The following is a 23,364-nucleotide window of genomic DNA, read 5'->3' on the forward strand; positions in this document are numbered from 1 at the left end:
GTTGTGCCTTGTCCAAATGTCCTGCCCAGGACAGCAGGCCTGGACTTGGCAGGGTCAGAGGAGTGTTTGTGCCTCTCTTTCCTGTTCCTCCCCCAATTCAGCCAACTGCTCCCAGATGCCACATACATCAAGCACAAGGCTAGTGGCCTCCCACTGCCCTCTGGGCAAAAGGGAGGGGGTACAGAACAGAGGCCTCTGGAGCAAAAGTTGAGGTCACTGGGGTGCTGGGTCAACAGGGTCAAACAGGGTGTCAAGAAGATTAAGAACCAAGATGCTGTGCAGGCCACAAACACAAGTACGTGTGTGGCTGGGGCCAGCTGGTAACAGGCCTTCAGATAAAGGGGCCAAAGAACCTCATCACTTCCCTGGATTAAGCAGGGGAGGAGTAGGAGGGAGTGTCAGGGCTGGGGGCAGGGCAGCTGGGGAGAAGGCCTCCCTTGTCTTTAAGCTGCTGTAGCAGGAACAAAGCCCCAGGCCTCTGAGCCATGCCTCCAGGACAGCTCCCTCCGCTCTTGTGAAAGATGAAAGGCTGCTGAGGGCATGGAGAGGGGGCTGGTGGGCTCAGGGGCTCCCTGGGTAACAGGTACCAACCATGCAGGCAGAAGGCCCTACTTGCAAGCCCCCCATGAAGCCAAGCTCAGGGGTCATGGGAGAACAGAGGGAGAGGAGATCAGAGACTGAACAGAGAGGAAAGGAGGAGGAAAAAAGCCACGTCTGAGAAAGGGAACCAGAGAGAAAAGAGTCTTTTGCCATTACTCTGGGTCTTGGTTTCCTCTTGCAACTGGCAGAGTGGGTTGAGAATCCCACTGGGTAAGAGAAGTGCCCAGAACATGGAACCCTACCTAGGGCACCCCCAACATAGGTCTGTTGCACTGAAACCAAAGAAGCAGAAAAAGAGGTGGGAGGCAGAGGCAGGGACTCACCGGCCACAAAGTCACCGAAGCCAATGGTGGAGATGGTGATGAAGGAGTAGTAGAGGCCCTCGATGTAGTTCCACCCCTCGGTCACCATGAATACGAAGGGTGGGATCACCAGGTGGACTAGGACGCCCCACACGATGAAGATGACTGTGCACGTGATCTGCGCCTTCCGCTGATGGGGAGCAGGAGGCCAAGTCAGACAATAGTGGAGACTTGGAAACCCAGCAAAGGCACCCAGAGGGCTAGGGAGGCAGCTAGAGGAGAGGCTAGCTGGGTACCCAGCCTGACCCGGGAAGGCAAGGAGCTCTGAAACTATCCTCTTGCCATCTGTCCTTATACCCTTGGTCCAATTCCTAGAGCCTTCCTGTCCTCCCCTCACCTGTCATGGTTCCCCCATCTCTGCCCAGCACCCAGGGTAGGGGACATACCAGACTCACGCCTCTCTTGGTAAGGAACTGCCCTAGTCTCTTGGCGCGTCCCCCGAAGAACTTGCCCAGGGCACTGATCCACGTCAGGCAGAGCGGCACCCCGAAGAGACCATAGAAGACGCAGAAGAGGCGACCGGCGGGGGTCTTGGGAGCCACATTGCCATATCCTGAGGAAGGAGAGAGTGAGGCCAAGAACAGGAGGGGTGGTCGAACCAGTGGGCCTTGCTTCCAACACACACACAGCCCATTCTCTAAGATAAACTGATACTGATCTATTATCAGTACTTAAGTAATGACATTTCCCTTGATCATACTCTGATCATGATCATTGATCAAGCAATTATGATGACATGAGCTGTATCTCCTCCATCATACAAGGAGCTCCCTGAAGGCAGGGACTAAGCCTGGTCAACAGGTCTTCCACTAGTCTATATGGTACCACTGTGCAAGTTATAAGACATGCTCTCTGTGTAGATTCCCCAGAAGCACTGTGGTAGATGGTCTCCAAAGATAGCCATCCTCGACTCCCTCCCTTCTTATGCAACTGCTCACATCAAGGTGTCGTCTAATCCTCTTCCCTTGGAATCTGGGCTTTAGTGGCTTGACAATAGAAGCAGTCTAGGCAGCGGAAGAGATGCTGGACAGGTGAGGTCTAAGAAGCCTGCTGCTTTTCGCCTTGGTTCCCAAACACATGCGGAGGCCTTGTGTTTTCATCCCCAGCTGAGCTCCCAGCCAACAGCCAGCATCAACTGTCAAACCTGTGACGGGAGGAGCCATCTGGGCCATCAAATGAGTTTGGCTCTCAGAAGACTCCAGCCCAGCCATTGTTTGACTGCCACTGCATTGGGAGCCCAAGCAAGAACCGGCCAGCTGAGCCCAGTCAAGCTCACAGAATGGTGAAAGAGAAGAAGCTGTGTTTTGAGCCAAACTTCTGGACTGGTTGGCTATGTAGCCTGAGAACTGAAACAGACACCCAGCTTGGTAAGTAGTCATGATCTGGGTTTCTGCAATGAGCAGTCTGGTTAATCTCTTGCAGGGCTCTGGCCATGAGGCTGTGTCATTGTTTCTGTTCAAAGAGCCCAGGCTGAGACTCATGGAAACCTTCCCAGGCATGATCAGCTACCAAGGACTTACTAAATCCCTAAGAAAGTATCAAAAGAATAGCCTGCAACTGATCTGATTGTACCCCCCAACAGGGCTGAGTGACCAGAGCTGGGTTTCTAGAAAGGTTCTGAGGAGCTAGGGCATGGATGTGGGTGTCCCACAGGTCCCAGAAGACTTACCAATGGTGGTAATGACGGTCGCTGCAAAAATCATTGCATTGGGCCAGTTCCAGTTGTTGAAGGTCTGGTTTCCTGTGATGGCCACACCCTGTCCTGCAGCATCAGATACCACCTAAAATGAGAAACAGTAAAGGTCAGAGCTGAGGCCACACTTAACAGATGCTGATTGACAGAACTGCACTAAACTCCTTGCAAGCATTCTCATTTAGTCATCACCATAAGAAGGTGGCAGTGTCTCCATGTTACAGATGAAACATTGTATACAGGATCAGAGAGGTTACCTGATTTGCCCAAGGTAAAGATATGAACCCAGGCAATCTGGCTCCAAAGTTCATTCTTTCACTGAGTCAATGCTTCTCCAACTTACAAGCATGCACCAGGATCACCTGGAAATCTTGTTCAACAGACTGCTGGCCCCTACTACCCTGAGTTTCTGATTTAGGAGGTCTAGAAGGAACATTTCTAAATACGTTTCCAGGTGATGCTATGGACAGGGACCACACTTTGAGAACCACTACACTAGATTAATTCTGCCTCTCAAAAAAAGCACATGTGAGGCAGACACACACAAGGAGGTCCCCTGTGCCCCACCCAGCCCTCCATGGAGGGTGTTCTACCTGCAGAGACCAGGTCCTTGTTCAGGGTTGGCTGGGGAGGGGCCCCCCCATATACCCTTCAGCCCACTGTAGGATACCTGCTCAGGTCAGCTCAGTGCCCTGTTGACTTGTCCTCGGAGGGCATGCAAATCAGCAGGTCCTCCTTTCCCCCAGCCTAAGACTCTAATGTACCTCTCCCCTACAGGCTCTCACTTCCCTCCTTTCCCTGTAGCCCTTTCTCTCTCTGCCTTGGGCTGAGCAACTGTCTGGGAAGGGACAGATCAGAGGGTGAGTACATTTCAGGGTGACTCATAACTGTGCTATCAATCCCCAAAGAGCTACCAATAACTGGATAGCAGGTGAGAGGCCACCTGGGGATGGGATGTCACCCTGGAGATTGCGAGAAGCGGTGGGGCAGAGGTGTGGGGAACTTATCTACTCCTACAATACTGACAGCTGCAAGCCTGTTCCCATCTGACTAGGCCCTAACACTGCCATCGCCACTGGCTCCAACCTATCTGTGGGGCTTGATCAGCTGGCAGGGCTTGGACTCCAGAAGCCGCATAAGAAGGGGCTCTAAATCTGGGGCTCAAGTCCTGTCCCCACGGAGGGCCTGCAGATGGGTAGGCCATCAAGACCAGAAGCTAGGCATTCAGCCAAATTGCCTACAAAAACCAAGACAAGGACTGAGAGAGACAGAAGAGTGAGGGATGGAAACAGAGGGAGACAGAAAAACCTTGTTTCTAACCTACCCAGGGCATGACTGAGGTTTGGTGGGAAAAAAAGGGCATGGGTGGGTTGTTCTGAAGGAAAGTGTAATTTGCAGAAGCAGCAGCTGGCCTGTGTAAATGGATCTGCACACTCTGCAAAGAATTTTCCATGACGGCATGCTTGTCTGTCAGACCATCAAACCACACTGCTCACTGCCCTGCCGGCTCCGGCATTTTATAGTGTCTCCGAGGCTGTGAAGACTGTGCAGCATCAAAGTGGAAAGTGGGGACCATCGCATCAAACTCTGGCCAAGGCAGCCCCTGCCCTCAGAGAGCTCTCTGTCTAGCTGGCCAGACCATTTCAATGTGAAATGGCTAAAGGACATTTAGATACTAACAGGCCAACAGGAGAGCTAAAACAAATACTAAGGACCATCCAACGGGTTTCTGAAAACATCAAATCTGTTTGGAGCAAGAGAATGAGGAAGTACCAGGGCCATGTTAATGTTAAACAGATGGCAGAGAAAGCGGAACCACCCAGCTCTCCTTTGGCATCCACCTTTGTTACCTCAGATGTCGATCTTGAATGGGACCGGCCTACAAGAAAAGAATATAAGAACATACAAGAACATCTTGAAATGATAATTGAATCATTGACCAAAGGTGAGGCTGCAGCACCCCCTCTGGTCATCCCCATGGAATCATGGGGAACAGGAAAGATGTCGGAAGACAAGCTGTTCCCATTTTTCACAAAAAGGAAAAGAGTGGATTCTAGAAATTCAGAAAACAAACCTGAACTCTTGCAAACTTCAAAATGGGGAGAGGAGACTGTTTGGAACATGCAGAAGAGGAAGTGGTGGGCACTAGAAATTAGCACAGATTCACCCAGAACAAGTCATGCTCAGCTAAGTGCATCTCCTTTTCAAAGGGTTGCAAAGCCTTGAAGTTCTGTGGAATGTAATCCATCTAGATATCAGCAAGGCAGCTAACAGATGGACTTAAAAGAAATTCATGTGGACAAGACACAAAAATGTCAGTGGAGCCAGGATTAATTGGGTCCATTCAAAGGCAGACAAACAACCCCAGGAGGTATTGATCATTATCAACCCAGACTGAGTCTCCACCATCATGCTTAAGGCCTGGCTTTCTTCAATATTTTAAACCACAGCACAGTGAGGACAGAGATAGCTTACCAATCCAATGTGCAGTGGATGCAAAATTGGGGATAAGGATGGGATGGGATGGGAAGATAGCTAACACACAGCAATGGCAGTATCAAGATTCAAAATCATCTGGCTGGATATAGGGGCCAAAATCAACAACATGCCAAGTATCCACTTAAATATTTAAGTCTTATACTTTGGATTGGAAAAGACTGGTAGAGGATTGAAGGGAAAAGTCCCTGGATATTAGCTGACCATGAATCAACAAACAGTAGGATGGCTGTCACAAGAAAAGTAAATGCAACTTCAGGCTATGTCAACTCCAGGTCTATCCAGGGCTGGGAGGTAACAAGCCCACTGTTCCTTGCAAGGTCAGGTCACATATGGGGCACCTTGTTTCATTCTGGGTGTCAGACTTCATAAGATATGCTAACCAATAGGCCAAAGTCCAAGGGGAGATGGGGTGGCTGTTTTGGATAATGAGTCTACAAAGGGCTACTCCTTGTAGTAATCAATTTCTGATAACACAAAGTATTTAGACCAGGGTAGCCAGCATCCATCAAGGGTGTTGTGGAAGGTATGTCTGGAACAGGGGTTCTCCACTGGGGTGGCAGTGCCTTTTGGAAGTGTCCGGAAATGTTTTCTATGGAGGAATGTTTCATGTGCCAGGCACTGTTCTAGGCAGTGAGGATACTGCAGTGAACGGACAGAATCCCTGCCCTCCTCATATGTTTATTCTAATGGGTGATGGGAGATGCTCTGGCATTGAGTAGGCAGGGGGCTAGAGATGCTAAATGCCCTGCAATTCACAGGACAACCACACCCACAAGGCCAAAAATGCTCCCCCTGGGAGCTGCCAAAGGTAACCTGTGATTTGGGAATCATTTAGTAAGTGCTAAGGAGACATCAAACAAAAGAATTGGCAAAAAGGGGTAACCGAGGAAGGCATTAAGTTTGGGAGTGGGAAGAGGTGGAAGAGCTGGGCTTTCTACCCTTCACCCCACTGACGGTGTGCCCTTTGGGTACCAGCTCACAGCCTCAGGCCCTGGCTCATCACGCAGCCACAGCATTATGTGCTTTCCCCATGACTTCCAGTATCACTCTGTGGTTGCCCAGCAACGGGCAGGCAAAGGAGGCGCTGGAGGGAGCCCCTAACTCCCCGGGGCTGCAAGCACTACTCATTCCTTGCGAAGACCCTGTGGTGGCAATTACACCCACTGGGCGGAGAGAGGTTAGTTACCTGGCAGAACAGGGCGAGGTTGTAGACTGTCTGGTTTCAAGTCTGCAAATTCAAGCCTTCCCACCTCCCTCTGCCCGGGTCTGCCTGCCCCTGGGCTGCCCCACTGTCCCTTGCTGTTGCCTTCTCTGCTGTGGTTCCCAAGCAGCTGGCCTGGGAATCAGCTCAGCTCTACCCAAGTGCTGGTGGAGAGAAGCGGTACTAGTGCTGCTGTATGTCAGACACCCCTCGCTGGGGCTTTTACACACCTTACCTAACTGGCTCTTGCTGTCATTCTGCCAGGCATCACTTGGCAGAGGAGGAAAGCCGGGCTCAGGGAGCTGAGGTCTGGATGTGAATTTGGGGTGCCAGCTCCCTATTCCCACCATGTGTATCTGTGGATACCTCACTGATCATGGTTGGGATTACGCAGGAAGAGGAGGGGGCTTTAATCGGTCTCCCAGAACAGAAAAGCTGACCCAGGACTGAGGCCATCACTGGGTTAGGGGGAGGGACATGGGAGAGCCAGGTAAACACCCTGTCAGACAAGGCGTCCCGTCCTCGGGGTTAGGGAAACAGCTTTCGCGGGAGGAGGCGGCCCCTGTTCACTGGCTAGATTCTTTAACTTGGCTCCCAAATTCACACGAGACAATATTTTCATTCTCCATACAAGCCTGGAGAGTAACGGGAAAAGGGGAGCCTGCACAAAGCCCAGGCCCAGCTCTTGTTTGGGAACGGAGTAGAGTTCCCTGCCTCCATCACCGTCACCATAAAGCAGCTGTGATTTACGGAGGGTTTCCTATGTGCCAAGAGTTGGGCGAAGCATTTTATGTGCCTTTAGCTCATTTAGGGAGGACAGATTCTTGCTGGGAAGATACTATAATTTTTTCCATTTTGCAACTGAGGATTTGAGGCTTAGAGAGGTTAAGAAAGTGCTAAAAACAGTGAAGCCAAGACTAGAACCCAGGCCCATCTGGGTCCTAATTGCTGTTCTTGTATCTCCTGTCCCCATAAAGGCCACAGGAAAGAGGCCTGTGCATACTCCCACCCGCTTCCCACCAGCTGAAAAAACAGTGCCCTAAAACCAGTCCAGCCACTCTGACCAGCTCTCATTCTGTTGCTCCAGTGAGGAAACAGCCACGTGTGCCCTTGCCCAGAACTTCAGATGTCCAGCTGCCCCGATCCCACCTTCCCAGGTGCTCACTGTGCTGACTGAGTAATCTTGACTCCCAGACATCCCCTCATCCCCCAAGGATCTGAGGCTTCCCTTGGCAGTGGTGGGGCGTCCCCTTCCTGGAGAGAGGGATCTGGACTGGGGCTTCAGGACATGCCGCCCACCTTCAGACACGGGCAGGCACGGCAAGGTGGGGGCTTCCCCCTTACAGGGTAGGGTAAGGGAAACCAAAGTCAAGATGTTAGCCTGTTGGGGTCACAGCTATCTGGCACCCATAGAGCTACTCCCGGCCCTGCCTCCAGCTCCGCAGCCCCCATCACTTTAGGATCACAGGACTCTTTCTTGCTCCGCAGGATGCAGCCTTAATAATCTTCCTCCATTCCAGCCTCTGCTAGACTCCTGGATTGTCAGTGGTTCATGGGTCCATGGGTTCATGGGCCAACCCTCCTTTACCATTCCCAGCTGCATCAATTCTTTTTTCTTTTCTTTTCTTTTTTTTTTTTTGCAATGGGAGTCTCACTCTGTCGCCCAGGCTGGAGTACAGTGGCGTGATCTCAGCTTACTGCAGCCTCAGCCTCCCAGGTTTAGGCAATTCTCCTGCCTCAGCATCCTGAGTAGCTGGGATTACGGGCAGGTGCCATCACTCCCAGCTAATTTTGTATTTTTAGTAGAGACAGGGTTTCTCCATGTTGGTCAGGCTGGTCTCAAACTCCTGACCTCAGGTGATCCACCTGCCTCAGCCTCCCAAAGTGCTGGGATTACAGGCATGAGCCACCACGCCCGGCAATCAATTCTTAATTCATGTGTCAAAGCTCACTTGGCCCCGTGGAGGGACAGTAAAATCGGGCCCTGGAAGGGAAAATAGAGCTGATCCTCTTATGTGTGTGGTGCTTGGTAGTACAGAAAGAAACTTATCATTCCTCTCACCTCCCCTCCCAGCAACCTTGTAAGGGGTGTGGGCGTGGCTTATTCATCCTTATTTCATAAATAATACATTGATATTTAAGCACTTATGAAGACAAGCACCTAAATCCAAGCACTTCACTTATCTCACAAAATGCCAATACCCTCTAAAGTAGATACTATTACTACCCCCATCTTACAGATGAGGAAACAGAAGCATTTGCCCAAGGTCACAGAGCTAGTTAGTTGTGGAGCTGGGATGAGGGCCCAGGTGGCTCCTAACCTCTGCACTACGTAGAGACAGGGGTGAAAGGCATGCAGGTGAGCTTCTAGGTACAAGTGAAACGGCCTACCAGGCAATATCCACAGACATGCAGAGACTCCCCTAGAGTGTCAGCTTCATGGGGACAGGGCCTTTTATTTGTTTTGTTTTCCACTGATGTATTCCCCAAGCTTATAGCACTGCCTAGCACAGAGTAGCTATTCAACAAATATTTATTGAATGAGTGAATAAATACATTTAAATAAATAAGAGTATATTCCCTGGCCTCAATTAACTTGTCCTGTAGTGCCCCTCCATCCCCAACCACTTCCAGCATCGTTCTGCAGTTGGCTTTTAACTAAATTCATCAGTTAAACAAGGTGGAGGCCTGAAGAGCAAGAGGGCAGGAAGGAGAGGCACAGACCCCAGCGGTGGCGGGGCTCACAGGGGCTGCTGAAACCACCGGCATCCAACTGGTCTTGGGTTGCAGAGGTGGGGATCACCAGGCTGAGAGGAGAGGGCAGGGGGCAGGAGCTGGGGAAGGGGCAAGGTGAGGGAGGCAGACAAGAGCCCAGAGGAGAGGGTTCAAGATGAGAGAGTAATCAGCAGTGGAGTGGGAGAGGTCCCTCAGGTGACTGGGACTGTCCTTCCTGCAGGGAGGCCTGTCCCCTCGGGAAACTCCACGAGGGCAGTGGATGTACCGACAGCAGGCAAAGGAACAGAAGAGTCAATAGAAATTGCACATCTACTTCCAGCTGACCACTTTCCTTACTGAATCCCAAAGCCCCTCCCCTCTGAGGGCACTCAATCATTAGTAGGGCCTCTGCAGCTCAGGTTGAGCTCTATCTAGGAAGCCACAGGGCCATCTTCCAAACGCAGACCTGTGCTCATGGAAAAGGTGGAACCAACCTGGATTTGAATCAGAGGGGTCTCTCAATGGCTGGCAGCAAGGCTCTGGGTAAATAACTTAGCCTTTCAGGCTTACTTTCTCTGTCTGCAAAATAACACCTACTCTGCACACATGAAAAGCACCTAGGACACAGTAAGCACTGGATAAATGTATCGGCAATCAATAGGGTGTGATTCACACGTGTGTCCGTCAGGAACAAGACCCTGCAGAGATCTGAGACCCAGGAGCAACGCTGCTCACCCCCAAAGCTGAAGCAGAGGGGCTAGCATGTCCTGGACAAGCAGTAGAGAAGGACTAGGGATTTCAAAGCCCTGTGCCTGGAAGGCAGGAAAGGGTGAGAACACTGTCCCTAACCTTCTTCACAACTGCCACCTCTTCCCATTTCCCCATTTTAACAGAGAAAACTGTCGATTTTCAGCCTGATCCATCAACTCCCTCAGGCCACATGGAGGAAGGGACTGTAGCTCCAGAGATGTTCCCTGGCCACCTGATGGCTGGGAGTCAGGGACAGAGGGAAATGGGCAAGCCCAAGATGCCTCACCCCATCCCTCAGAAGCCTCATCTCTCCTGGCCTCTGCCCCTCAGAAGCTCACAGCCACCCTGGCCAGTTTCCCGTCCCACCAAGCAAGTTGGGCAGGGCTGCTGCGGGAAAGAAATGCCACCACTAGTCCCATCCTGTCTTCACCGCTTCCCCCCCATCACCCCTGGCAGCCGCCGGTACCTCCCCAGGTGAGGCTGAGGCCAGGAGGTGTTAGATGGTGGCTTCTCTGAACTCTAGTCCCACTCCCTCCCAGCCCCCACCCAGCGTGAACACGAAGCAAGACAATGGGCAGTGGCTCTCAGTACAGGCTGCCCAGTGGATCCCCTCGGAGGTTAAATAAATGCTATGCCTGGTCCCCAGCTGCAGATATTCTGTTGACCTGGCACAGCTTTTAAAAAGCTCCAGAAGTGATTCTAATACGCAGGGGCTGCCCTAGTGGAAGCTGACAGGGGGAGGGAGGATCAGGTCTTCTCCATCTTCCTGTCTAAAAAGGAGTATGCAGGGCAGAGAGAAGGAATTCTTGGTATTTTCCTCACTGCCTCTCCCCCCGGGTCAGGTGACCAGGGTGTGGCTCGGAGGGCAGCTATAGTTTACGAGCAAGGTATTGGCAAGGGCCCAGTGGTGCCACCCTGATACCTGCACCAGCAGCCAGCCCAGCTCGCCTGAGCTTTGTCTCTCCCAGGGAAGGAGCAGATACTGGACCAAAGGCAGCAGGGCCACACCCGTCTCCTCGAAGACCAGAGCTGGGCTGTTGCAAAGCGGACTTTGTTAACTTGTGGTTGCTTATGTCTTTTCTCAGATTTGCTCTGATATCTATCTGGAGTATGGATCACATTTGAGAAGGCAGGCAGGCCAAATCAATGGCTGGAGGCTTTGGTGTGCTAGGACGTTGGCGCAGGGCCTAAAGACCCAGGCTTGGCTCAGCTCTGCCAGTACTGTCTTGAGATCCTCCAAGAATCTTTGATTGCTTTGCCTGCCTGCTTCTCTGTACAATGAGGAGGTTGGACTATGACTACTGGAGTCCCCCTGCCTGGGCAGGTGATACCTCCCCTACCTCCTCTCTCCACAGCACATTCAAGAAAATGCATTTCTATCCTCAGCATTTAGCTCATCGGTCACCATACTACTTCTTCTTAACCTGGACTGCAAACTGAGATCATCTGAGAGAGCCTGGAAAAATACTCCTGCCCGGGTCCTGCCCCTAGAGATGCCAACAGAAATAGTCTGGGGCTTGAACTGCGAACCAGGATGCTTCAAAGCTCCCCCAGGTGATTCTAATCTTATGTTCAGCCAAGTTTCAAAAGCACTGCCCTAGATCCAATCCATTCTCCCTCGTTAGGGACTTGAGCGCAGCCCCACCCCTGACGTCAGCACGGGGCAGGCTGTGCAGGCACACAGGCGGAACTGTCCTCTTGTCCACCTTTGGGCTTCCCCCAGCCCGCCCTCCTAGGCCATCTCTCAGCAGTCTCTGCAGAGCCCAGAGGCACTGCTAGGTCTCATGCTCAGGAGGGCAAGCCCCTGCCAGATGGGAGCCGGTTTTCAGCAGAAACCTCTGGGCTTCCGCCTTTCACAGGCCTGGGAGCCCTGTCCTCACTGGGAGGAACAAAGAAAACAAGGCAGGTGACCCTGCCCGCATTGTTCTCAGGCTGGGACGGTAATCCCCTGGGGCAGGGGGCAGCTGGGCATCCCTCCTGTGAGAACAAGCCCAGGGCAGAGCTGACCTGAGGTTGCAGGTTTGGCTAAGGCAAGCAGTGACGGGCTCGTGGGGCCCGAGCTCAGGATGGAATGTCAGCATGTGCTCTCAGGCACCTGGAGGGCTGAGCTGATCAGTGACTGACACTGGAAATCCCTGTGCGGGCAAACACAGGGGACCTCGAAGGCCCCTTCCTGGTCCCACAGCACTGCTGTGTGCCTGAGAAGTGGCCCTGGGGAGCAGGAAAGAGCCCCCTCCCTCCCAGACACACATACCAGCTGACCCTCTGAGGCCATGCTCTCAAAATCTACCTCTGCCACATCTTCTCAGGGAAGGTAGGATGTGTCCAGGGAGGCTTAAATGACAACAGGGACATCCTTCATTTACCTGTAGCTTCTCTACCCCAATTCACAACCACTGCCCTGCCCAGGGTGGCTGTGGCCCAGGTCTGTGGTCCTGTGCTGGTGTCTCTGCCCTATCTGGGACACTGAGGCCTGGACTTGTGACTTTGTCTCCTTCTCTGCCCCCAGAGTTCAGATCCCAGGGATGTCTGACACCTCTCTGCCCTGACTGATGCCAAGAGGTGTCTCCCAATTAGTGGGACAACAGTGTCAGCAGGGACAGGAAAACAGTTTTAGCTGGGATCCCTTGAGCCTGTCCAGCTGGGCAGAGCAGCCTCCCGCATTCCTCCATAAGGCTGTGGGTCACTAGGAAGAGGCCTTACTTCTAAGGTGGGGTTAGAGAGCTCTAACCCAAGCCCCTGCACTTGGATTGGGCCCCTGGCACATTGTCCTTTCCAGGGAAGCCAGCAGTGCTCTCAGGCCTGGCTCACTCCTCCCTGACTTGGTTAATAAGGGCCTGAGTCAGCATCTCCCCACCAAAACCCCACATTCATCAAGCACCTCTCACACCCATAACTCCTCTGCCACCATCTCATCTGAGACCTAAGACCCTGAAGGGAAACCAGACAAAAAGGATACACTATTCCCATTCTGTAGATGAGGAATCTACAGAGAGGCTAGAAAGATGGTGAAGCCACACAGCAAGCTGGTGACCGAGCACAGAGCAGGTGAGGCCCTGTCCACAGAACCACCAGCCCTCCACTTGCCACCCAGAACTGGGCTGAGAAACACCAACCAAAGCACAGCAGGGAAGGTGCAGGTGGACACCGGTGACATGGCAGAGATAAAGGGCTGTGCTGTGTGGTCACACCCACAGATCTGACCTGACTGTATGAGTTCGGGTAAGCCCGTGCCTACGCTCCCTGGCCCATTCCCCTGCAGATGCCTCAGATTTACCTTGACCTTGGGATGGGGTCAAGGATCAGCCACAGGAAGCCACCAGCCACTCAAGGTTTCTAAAAACAGTCCTTGGAGCAGGCCAGAAAGGAGGCTGTGGGAACTGCTGACTCACCACCTCCCCATCCCGGGCCAATGACCTGAGGGAGGTGCAGTTCACGGGCCGCCCAGCTGCCCCTCGCGTGCTGGCCTGCTTCCTGTCCTCCCAAACCCAGGTCTGCACTGGCACACAAGCTGGGCAGGCCAGTCCCTCCAACACAAATATCAAGCGTGGGGCCCTCTGTGAGCAGCACAGGGGAGAGGGCAGAGGGGAAAGGCCACATCTGGGTTCAAAATCCTGACTCCAGCATCCACTAGTGGGTTACCTGGGGCATGTCTTATCACCTCTCTGAGCTTAACACTCCGTATCTGGAAAACAAGAGTCATGGCTTCACTGTGTTGGTGCTGTGTTGGCGTTGATTACAAAAAATGATGAACAGCTCAGTGCTGGGCACATGGGGCGTGTTCCAGAAACGAGCACTGGGAAGGAAAGTGAATGTGACTATTATTGCTCTGTGAATAGAACAAGGGGCTTGGGGAGGATGCCTCCATTCTGAGGGTCTGTGTCTGCTGCACGTGGCCTCCAGAGCTGGGGAGCTGGGCTAGGTGTTGAGGGCAACGTCCTCCTTCCATTTACCACCTCCCGGGCATGGGCCAGTCCCTCCAACTCAGCAGTTCTCCACCCCCCTGTGCCTTTGCAGGTGCCTTCCTGCAGCTCACTCTCACTTCAATCAGGTTTCACCTCAATGTCCCCTCCTGAAAGAGGCCATGCCACCTGGAACATTAAGCCTCCGTCCTGCTCCCGCTCCTCACCTCAGTGCACTCATCACTACCTGACATTCTACTAGGCATCTGTTTCTCTGGCTTCCTAGTTATCTACCCTAAATAGATCATGAGCCCTACAAGGAGAGACTCATGCATCCCTTAATCACAGAACAGAACCTAGCTCTAGTATGTGCTCAAGTATTTCCCAATAAACGACTGAGTCTCCAAGACGTGTGCCTTCCAAGGCTGGATGGTGGGCTCTGGCTCCACTGGAGAAGGCAGGGAGCCCAGAGAGGTGCAGGCACAGTGCATGTTGATGACTGTTTCCAGGCCCCAGGGCCTCCTCCCTACCCTACGTGTCTGCAAGCCCAAAGCCCCCAGAGGTTCTAGCCCTGGTGAGTCAGTTCCCCTGCGGACTCTGGAACCATCAGGATTCCAGAGGAAGGAGGAAGGTGAGTGAGGGGGAGGGGAGAGGAGCTGAGGGATACCAGGGTGTTCGAAGGCCTGATGGCCCCAGCTCTCCCCACGCACGCTGCTGATTTCTTGCCCTCCCAGCAGTGATAAGGAAGGATGATCTGATCCATGAGGCTCCTTAGTCCTAGTGGCTGCCAGTCCTGTTCCCCTGGACACATCTGCTTGCCCTGGGCCCCCTTGCCAGGGGCCCTAAGGACAAGTCTCACCACCGCCAATACCGCCAGACTCCTATCTCCCTGGGAGGAAGCTGGCTCCTGACCCCTGTGCCACATTTGTCTCTGTAGGTTACACCTGTATCCTTGAACACAGTTGGGGCTGACACTACCTCACCTCTTGCCTCTCAGAATGCCCCTGACAACCTAGCAAATTCTCCAACCCAGGGGCCTCCTCACCTGCTCTTCCCTCCTCCCCTCCCCCCGTGCCTGTGGCTGGCAGCTTGGGGTAATAAGTAACTGTCATCCTTGAGGGCTAAGGTTCTGATAAGAGATTATTAAGCCTACCCATTTATTATAATTTGTTTAAGATTATCAAGTGGTTAAACTGTAAACCTCTTCATTAATTAAAAAAGAAAAGCCCATGAGGAAGCAGGATGGGATTAATCCTGTACCAAGGATGGGGCCGCTGGGTTTCTCTATCCCTAGGAAGTAAGCTCCCTGCCTGCTTAATACACAACATTCCCCTTCCCACCCAAACTGGGCCCCCAAGGAGCTCTTTCAAGGAGTTGGTTTTCTCATCCACCCGCGGCCTCTGAGCATGATCTTGCCCCCATCTTTCTTCTCAAAGCCCCCTGCGGGATCCTCCTGAGAGCCAACCACCTGTCCCCAAATCCTTCCTTATTGTCTGACTCTAACCTAAATCCCTCCGGCTGCAGTCCAAGCCCATTTCCTTTGGTTCAGTCTGCGTCTGGAGACAGACAACAGCTGGCCTCCATCCTCTCTGGAATAAATTGTACAAGAAACTACCAGGAAACCAGCACAGACCATCTTGTGGTATTCTGTGCGGGGGGGAGGGGGCTTTCTGCCATGATGACCCCCAGATCCTGAACGCAAACCCCACCAGAAGACTGAGTCACAATTCGAGACAAGAGCAAGATCTCAATGCCCAACAACCTCAAAATCACTGGGCAAGATGCAAAAGGAGGCTGGGCACAGTGGCTCATGCCTATAATCCAGCACTTTGGGAGGCCGAAGCTGGCAGATCACCTGAGGTCAGGAGTTTGAGACCAGCCTGACCAACATGGTGAAACCCCATCTCTACTAAAAATGCAAAAATTAGCCAGGCATAGTGGTGCACGCCTGTGGTCCCAGCTACTCAGGGGGCTGAAGCAGGGAGAAGTGCCTGAACCCGGGAAGTGGAGGTTGCAGTGAGCCGAGATCACACCACTGTACTCCCAGCCTGGGTGAGAGGGAGAGATGCAGTCTCAAAAAAAAACAAAAAAACAAAAAAAAAGCAAAAGGAGTATTTAGGAGTATTACCCTAAAGTTCAGGCTCCCTGACTCAGATCTCAGGCCACACATCAGTTACCCCAGGGGCTCTGGTCACCAAGGCCTCCATTTGGAAGCCACAGGGTTGCAATTCAAAGACGATCCCCAAATAGTGTAGGAAAGAAGAGGGAGCCTATACATGTGGCTGGTATCCCCTGACCATGCACTACCCCTGCCCTCACTATCCAGGTATGCCAGGAAGCAGAGAGGCCAGCCAGGCACAGCTGTCCTGCCTCTTCTGCCCTGTATGCATTGCCCCCGCCCACCATCCCTCCCCAGCCACCTGGGGCATGGGACGTGACTGGGATTAAGAAACAGAGAGCCGGCCGGGCTTGGTGGCTCACGCTTGTAATCCCAGCACTTTGGGAGGCCGAGGCGGGCGGATCACGAGGTCAGGAGATCGAGATCATGGTGAAACCCCGTCTCTACTAAAAAATACAAAAAATTAGCCAGGAGTGGTGGCGGGCACCTGTAGTCCCAGCTACTCGGAGAGGCTGAGGCAGGAGAATGGCGTGAACCCGGGCGAGATTGCGCCACTGCACTCCAGCCTGGGCGACAGAGCGAGACTCCGTCTCAAAACAGAGAGCCATTTTGTGCTGAAGGTATGGAAAAATACTGCCAGGCCCTCCTAGTACAGAGAGGCTAGGCTGAGGTGAGGGATGGGGTGGGGGTTGGAAAAACCTCCAACTCCCCTAACCTGGGGCCCAGGATGAGAGGCCAGGCAACAGGAAACGGCAATTCTTCACTCTAAGACACAGCCCCATTGTGAAATGCGAGAGGCAGAAGGAATGAGGGCCATGCCTCAGACACACACACATCCTTTCTCTCCTCCACAAGGGCTGGGATTTTAAGCACAGACGTTTCCAAGCCTGTTTAACCCCTAACACCCAACCAGGCTCTGGCAAGGCCTCAGCCTTCCTGGGGGAGTGAAAGAACATTTGACAGATGAGCCTGTATAGCATTGGCTACTCCCTAGCCTGGAGTCATGACTGCGCTTTCTTCACCTGTAAAATGGGAATGATGCCACCTCCTCATCAATTCTCAAGGTTATGGATCAAAAGGCTCGATAGAGAGCAGGAAGGCTGGTGCGCAGGCAAGTTAGAGATGCTCCCGATGCAAGAACTTCTTGTTTATAAATGTCCAGGGTTGTGGGGTAAGAGTGCTTTGTATGTGGCCGGGAGGATATAATGAAAGAAGGGAAAGTAATGTGCCAGGTTTCTAAGCCAGGCAAGGGAGCAGGCCCTATGCCTCACACAGCTGCATCCTGTCCCCCTGTGAACGGTTTTCAGTGAGTGGTAACAGGGGCAGCCACTTCTCAGACTTGCCCAGGGAGGTCCGTCTCCCCTCAAGCCTGCTGAAGCAGAGCCCTTCATCCCGGGCTGCTGAGAGCTAAACAACTGACCAAGCAGTGGACTGCCAGGACACAGCCCCTTGGACCTCTCCCCATGTGTAAAATTAGGCTCCTGGCTACTTCCCAGGAAGGGTAGGGGAACAGGAGGGCAAGGTGGTAGAACAGGGGGTTCTCTTCACCTTCACTCCCCCTAGGGACCCCTGGGCCATGCCCCTCTTTGGAGGCACAAAAATGTAGCTGGGCACACCTGCTATAAATGCCAGATCTAGCCAGGCACCAGCTCCCCAATCCATGCACAGGGCAACCCACCAACCTATTAACCCAACAAAGATGGGGCCAGAGTCATGGACAAACTTCTGTTGCTCAATGCAGCTCAAACCAGGGTCGACTGATTCATTAAGTGTTTGCTGAACACCAACCATGTGCCCAGGCACTGGGCAAAATAAAGGAAGTACAAGACAAAGACCCTGCTCAGGAGGATCTCATAGTTTAACAAGAGACAGGCAGGAGTCAAGAAAGAGGGACATGACAGCAGAAGATGGCAGAGAAAGCAGCCAACAAACCAACAGCGAGGCCAGGACAGTCCCAGGGGCTCACTCCATGCCCCTTTCAAGCCCAAGCAACGGAGCATGAAGCAGGGCAAGAAGCCCAAACACAGATGGGGACCTGAGGCTCAAAAGACGTGAATGAACAACGACCAGAGCAATTTCCCAGTCAGGTGTTCCACCCACTCTAAAAACAGTGCCTGCCCCTCCTCCCCTTCCCCTACTCCACCTTTCCTGGCCCCGGACCCCCACCATGGGCCCTAAAAAAACCTGGAAAACTCCTGAAAATTTTAGCCGTCCCCTTCTTCCATTCTTTCTAGATTTCTGGTGGGAAGATACACGCATAGTTTTCACCCTAAGAAGAGAAATACCTGCTTAGCTGGTAAAATCCCCTGATCAGTGTACATTATGAACCATAAGCGCTGAGGGATAGTTGGTGCTTCCCCGCAGAGTGGGGAGGCTGGGCTGGAGCAGGCCATTAGAACAATCTGGAGACTATGAGCAACAAGTCAGAGATCAATGAAAAAGGATTCTCTTTCTACAGCCTGGTCCACCTCCAAGGCAGCCACTGCTGAACAATCTGAGTCCACCAGGACTGACCTGGCGAGGCAATCACACGGCTTGCACAAACACATGCTTTCTGTCAGCTGGTCCAGGGGCTGCGCTCGCCTCAGCTGTGCTCACAAGTTTTCCAGTGGATAGGACCAGAGCAGAAATGAAAGCTGACGAGGCACAGAGGGAGGCCAGACGTGGCACTAGAAACCTCGGGTTCTGGCCCAATACTCTAGTACTGCCCAAGAGAACTCTCCGATGATGTAAATGCTCTGTATCTGCGCAGTCCTCCATGGCTATGGAGCACTGGAAATGTAGCCAGTGACTGGAGAACTAAAATTGAATTTCATTAGTTTTAATTTTAAATTAAGCAGACAGGCTGGGCACGGTGGCTCAGGTCTGTAAGCCCAGCACTTTGGGAGGCCGATGTGGGTAGATCACATGATGTCAGGAGTTTGAGACCAGCCTGACCAACATGGTGAAACCCCGTCTCTACTAAAAATACAAAAATTAGCTGGGCATAGTGGTGAATGCCTATAGTCCCAGGTACTCTGGAGACGGAGGCAGGAGAATCTCTTGAACCCAAGAGATGGAGGTTGCAGTGAGCTGAGATCGTACCATTGCATTCCAGCCTGGATGATAAGAGCAAAACTCTGTCTCAAAAAGAAAAAAAGAAAAGAAAAAATTAAATTAAGCAGGCAGGCAGGCCGGGCACGGTGGCTCAGGCCTGTAATCCCAGCACTTTGGGAGGCTGAGGTAGGCAGATCACTTGGAAGTCAGGAGTTTAAGACCAGCCCAGCCAACATGGTGAAACCCCGTCTCTACAAAACATACAAAAATTAGCCGGGTGTGGTCGGGCATGCCTGTAATCCCAGCTACTCAGGAGGCTTGAGGCAGGAGAATGGCTTGAACTCAGGAAGCAGAGGTAGCAGTGAGCCAAGATGCCACCACTGCACTCCAGCCTGGGTGACACAGAGAGATTCTGTCTCAAAAAATAAATAAGTAAGCAGGCGTAATGATTAGTAATATCAAGTCAAAAAGGTAAAATTGCAGAGCGGCATGTGGGTAGTGACTACCACACTAGTACCAAGACTGTATCAAGCACATCCTACCTGCAGCCTCCTTTGGCAGAACCTGCCTCCCATGGACCCTCAGGATGACCCATGCCATGGGCCACTGTCCATAGCACAGTCCTGACTTTGAATTACACACAGTCCTGTGCTGTTTCAAGTCTTGCCTGTGCTTGTGTTTTCCGTTCATCTGAAGGACAGGGCAAGTCTTGGGCCCCCACGGGACTGGGTGGAGCTGAGAGCACAGTGGGTCCAAGGCTGCACTTGTCCATGGGCCTCTGCAGGACTCCCCTCCCAGACCACACCCCCACCACCTTTGTGTGGGAAACGGATCAACACTGGGAACAGCCCGATGGGTGTCCCGGGCCCTGCCACACTCTCTTCTTGGTGACTCTCTGTCCTGGTATACTACCTCCAACTTGGTCTGCAGACCAAAGGCTCACCTAATTTCTCTTGTCCTTCTCCCCCTCCTCAAAGCATTCCACAGCACTGCTGCCCAGGAAGCTAGCAGTGTGCTAGCTAAATCAAAAGACTCAAAAGACAAGAACGAACTAGGCTCGAAAGACATGAATGAACTAGGACCAGAGCATCTCTCAGTCAGGTGTTCAATACAGTCCCCGGGAACCAATCCAGGTTGGTATCCTTGGAGGGGGATTGGTTTCAAGACCCCCTGTGGATACCCAGATCTGCAGTGCTCAAGTCCCACAGTCAGTCCTTTGGAGCCCACAGATACGAAGGGTCAACTATACACTGTTAGTGATTACAGAAGTGATACTGGTTTTCAGAGTATGTTCTGCTAAAACCAGATGTTTGTATACCTCACACATTAAAAATACCCAGTGTGGAAGTAGCTAATGGTACATGCATACATTTTATCCCTTAAAAAATTGAGTTATTTGTTATAAAAGCAATACAACCACATTACAGAAAATGTGAGAGGCAGAGAAAGAAAAAGTCATCAATAATCCTGTCTCCCCAACTCGGCCCTGCCTGGCTTCTGTTTTTAAATTGAGTTTCTATGACTCAATACTAACGGAGAGAACCACACATTTTAAGTTGCATCTCCCTGCTTTCCTCACCCTCCTCATCTTGATTTTGTATAACTTGAAGTCTGGTTCATGCCTCAGGCCCACTTGGGGAAACACCAAATGGAAGCACCAGGTCCCTATTCCAGCCTGTCTGAGGGTCTCCCATGCCACAGGCCAGAGCCCACCAATTCAATAAGCACAGATTAAATTGTGTGCAGAGCAGTGGGGAAGAGGGGTGTAAGAATGTGTATACACAGGTGGGAAGCCGGCCTCAGGTAGCTTAGAGTCTACGGAAAATTTTAAGATGTGTACACAGGCTGGGTGTGGTGGCTCACGCCTATAATCCCAGCATTTTGGGAGGCTGAGGTGTGTGGATCATGAGGTTAGAAGTTCCAGACCAGTCTGGCCAACATAGTGAAACCCCGTTTCTACTAAAAACACAAAAAATTAGCCGGGTGTGGTGGTGTGCGCCTGTAATCCCAGCTACTCGGGAGGCTGAGGCAGGAGAATTGCGTGAACCCAGGAGGTGGAGGTTGCAGTGAGCCGAGATCGCGCCATTGCACTCCAGCCCGGGTGATGGTGTGAGACTCTGTCTCAAAAAAAAAAAAAAAAAAGATGTGTACACAATAACCCCAACAGTGGGTAGGTGGAGATGGAGGGTTTGACCATATGCAGCAGCTCTCAGTCTCAGAGCATTCCAAAAAGAGAGGCTGTGCCAACACTGAGTTCTGTGAACTCTGAATTTCCAGTGTGGTTGGTGGCGACAGGAACCTTCTAAAATAGGACCCAAAAGTACCTGCCTCGGCTGTGGGAGCCTGCCCGGGGTTTAGACAGACATACTCCCACAGCGATGCTGACACACGCTTTCACCAGGCAACCTACTGACCTGTCCAAACAGAGCAGAGTGTCCCCAGCTAGGAGGGCACTGCATGGATGACGGGCAGAGGAGTACGGTCAGCACAGCAGATCTGCTGGCTTGGGGGAGAATCTGGCCTGGCAGGATGCCCACCGCAGGGGCTAGTGACAGTTTTCCAGATTGTCTCCCAGGAGGTGGGCCCAGCTGAGGGGCAGAGGAGGGCTCTGTTGGTGCTGCCTCTGGGCTTGGGGGCTGTTGGGAGACAGGCCAAAAGAGAGAGAGAAACACGGCTTCATGGTTCAGGACATTCATTAATAATTACCCTCATGCTTGGTGCTAGGTTTTGGATCCAATCAGGTAAAAACCGAGGGCTTGTAGGGAGGGAGGGCAGAGAAGGTGCAGACCAGGCAATAGCCCCCGTGCAATGTCCTCTGACACAGGGCAGGGGAGCCTAGAGAGCAATGCAGCTAGAAAGGAGGCAACCCCCAGGCCAGGGTCAGGGGAGCCACCTAAACAGCCCAAGCCTATGGGAACTTTTCTACCTTGAAGCGCACAGGCCCTCACGATATGCCCCAACCCCACTCAATTCATAATATGCATTGCATGGTGATACCCTCCCACCAACCCAAAGGCAGAAATGATGTCCAGTACTTCATTCCCACAACCCTTAATCCAGCACTGGGCATACAGTGGGCACTCACTAAGTGTTTAATTGGCCTTATTGAACAAGTGCTTAGCTCAGAGAGGTGTAGTGACCTGGCCTAAACACACAGCAAGTCAGCAGAGCTGGCCCAGGACTCAGCTGTCTTCTAGTCCCCCAACTGTGGGTGAGTCCAACTCTCTGGGCTATGCATTTGGGTGGATTGCAGGGCTGAGGCTAGAGTCTGGAAGATGGGGGAGGTGGGGTGTTGAAAAGCTGTTAATCAGGACACCCTCCCTTTTCCTGCTAGCCCAGGGGGTGCTGACAAGACACTACTGCCTCGGCTCACCCCACTTCGCTCACTCAGCACTTATCCCCTTGGCGAGAGGCAGCCCTTCCACTCACTGCTCTGAAGGGGGCAGGGATGCTGAGAAGAGAAGGGCACCCTTCCAAAGCTAACACTGTCAGGATGCATTCCACTGCCCGGGAGGTGAGAATTTTATTTGAACAGGAGTGATAGGGAAGGTAGGGGATGGACGTCTTTCTCCTCCAGAGAGTCTGTGAATAGGTGCCTACCTCCATCCTGCACCGGGGGCATGAGAGGAGCAGGAACCTTGCATTAGACACAAAGGGTACCCAAGCCAAAATAAACATCCATAAAGGGCCCCACCCTGAGGTCCTTGGCATGCTACAGAATAACCTGTTCCAAGCCATGTGGGCAAGACTAAAGCGATACCCTCCCAAGGTGCAGACTAGAGTCCAGCTAGAGGTTAACCCTAGGGAAACCAAGTGAGTGGATGTGACACAGCATGGGTTTAGCCGACTGGCAGGTCAGACAGAAACACAGCTAAGAGGCAATTCTATCACCCCTACCTGATTCTTCCTTGGGGGTTTTAGTCTCAGGGTCCCCTGACCACAAACCTGTCAAGCAGCAAGGGTTAGAAGCAGTAAACAAAAGTCAGGGGCCTATTAGGGCTGTCAGGATAGGGCTGGGGATTGAGTTAACAGCCCCACCTCTGAGCTGTGGCACCCATTTATATAGCCAAAATGTCAAACAAAACTATATATGGGGCTGGGCGTGGTGGCTCATGCCTGTAATCCCAGTACCTTGGGAGGCCGAGGCGGGCAGATCACCTGAGGTCAGGAGTTGGAGACCGGCCTGGCTAACATGGCGAAACCCTGTCTCTACTAAAAATACAAAAAAATTTGCTGGGTGTGGTAGTGCACGCCTGTAATCCCAGCTACTCAGGAGGCTGAGACTGGAGAATTGCTTGAACCTGGGAGGTGGAGGTTGCAGTGAGCTGAGATCGTACCACTGTACCCCAGCCTGGGCGACAGAGTGAGACTCCATCTCAAAACAAAACAAAACAAAAAAACCAAAAAAACTATATACAGTCAATGTGGTCAGAAAATAGCAGTACTTTGGTGTCAGCACCCGGAAGACTGAACAGTGCAGAGCTGGG

General features: G+C 52.3%; 1 protein-coding gene across 1 annotated transcript in view; it reads right to left on the minus strand.

Moving 5' to 3' along the window:
* Positions 1-23,364, minus strand: part of KCNK5 (potassium two pore domain channel subfamily K member 5) — a 40,951-nt gene that overhangs the window by 4,344 nt on the left and 13,243 nt on the right. Inside the window, exons 2-4 of the mRNA XM_032141105.2 lie at positions 2,632-2,743; positions 1,349-1,515; positions 924-1,092 (exon numbers count right to left, since the gene is read on the minus strand). Coding sequence (XP_031996996.1) covers positions 924-1,092; positions 1,349-1,515; positions 2,632-2,743 — 448 coding nt within the window. The remainder of the gene's footprint in view (positions 1-923; positions 1,093-1,348; positions 1,516-2,631; positions 2,744-23,364) is intronic.

Source organism: Hylobates moloch, unplaced genomic scaffold (genome assembly GCF_009828535.3).
Source record: "Hylobates moloch isolate HMO894 unplaced genomic scaffold, HMol_V3 SCAFFOLD_20, whole genome shotgun sequence".
NCBI lineage: Eukaryota > Metazoa > Chordata > Mammalia > Primates > Hylobatidae > Hylobates > Hylobates moloch.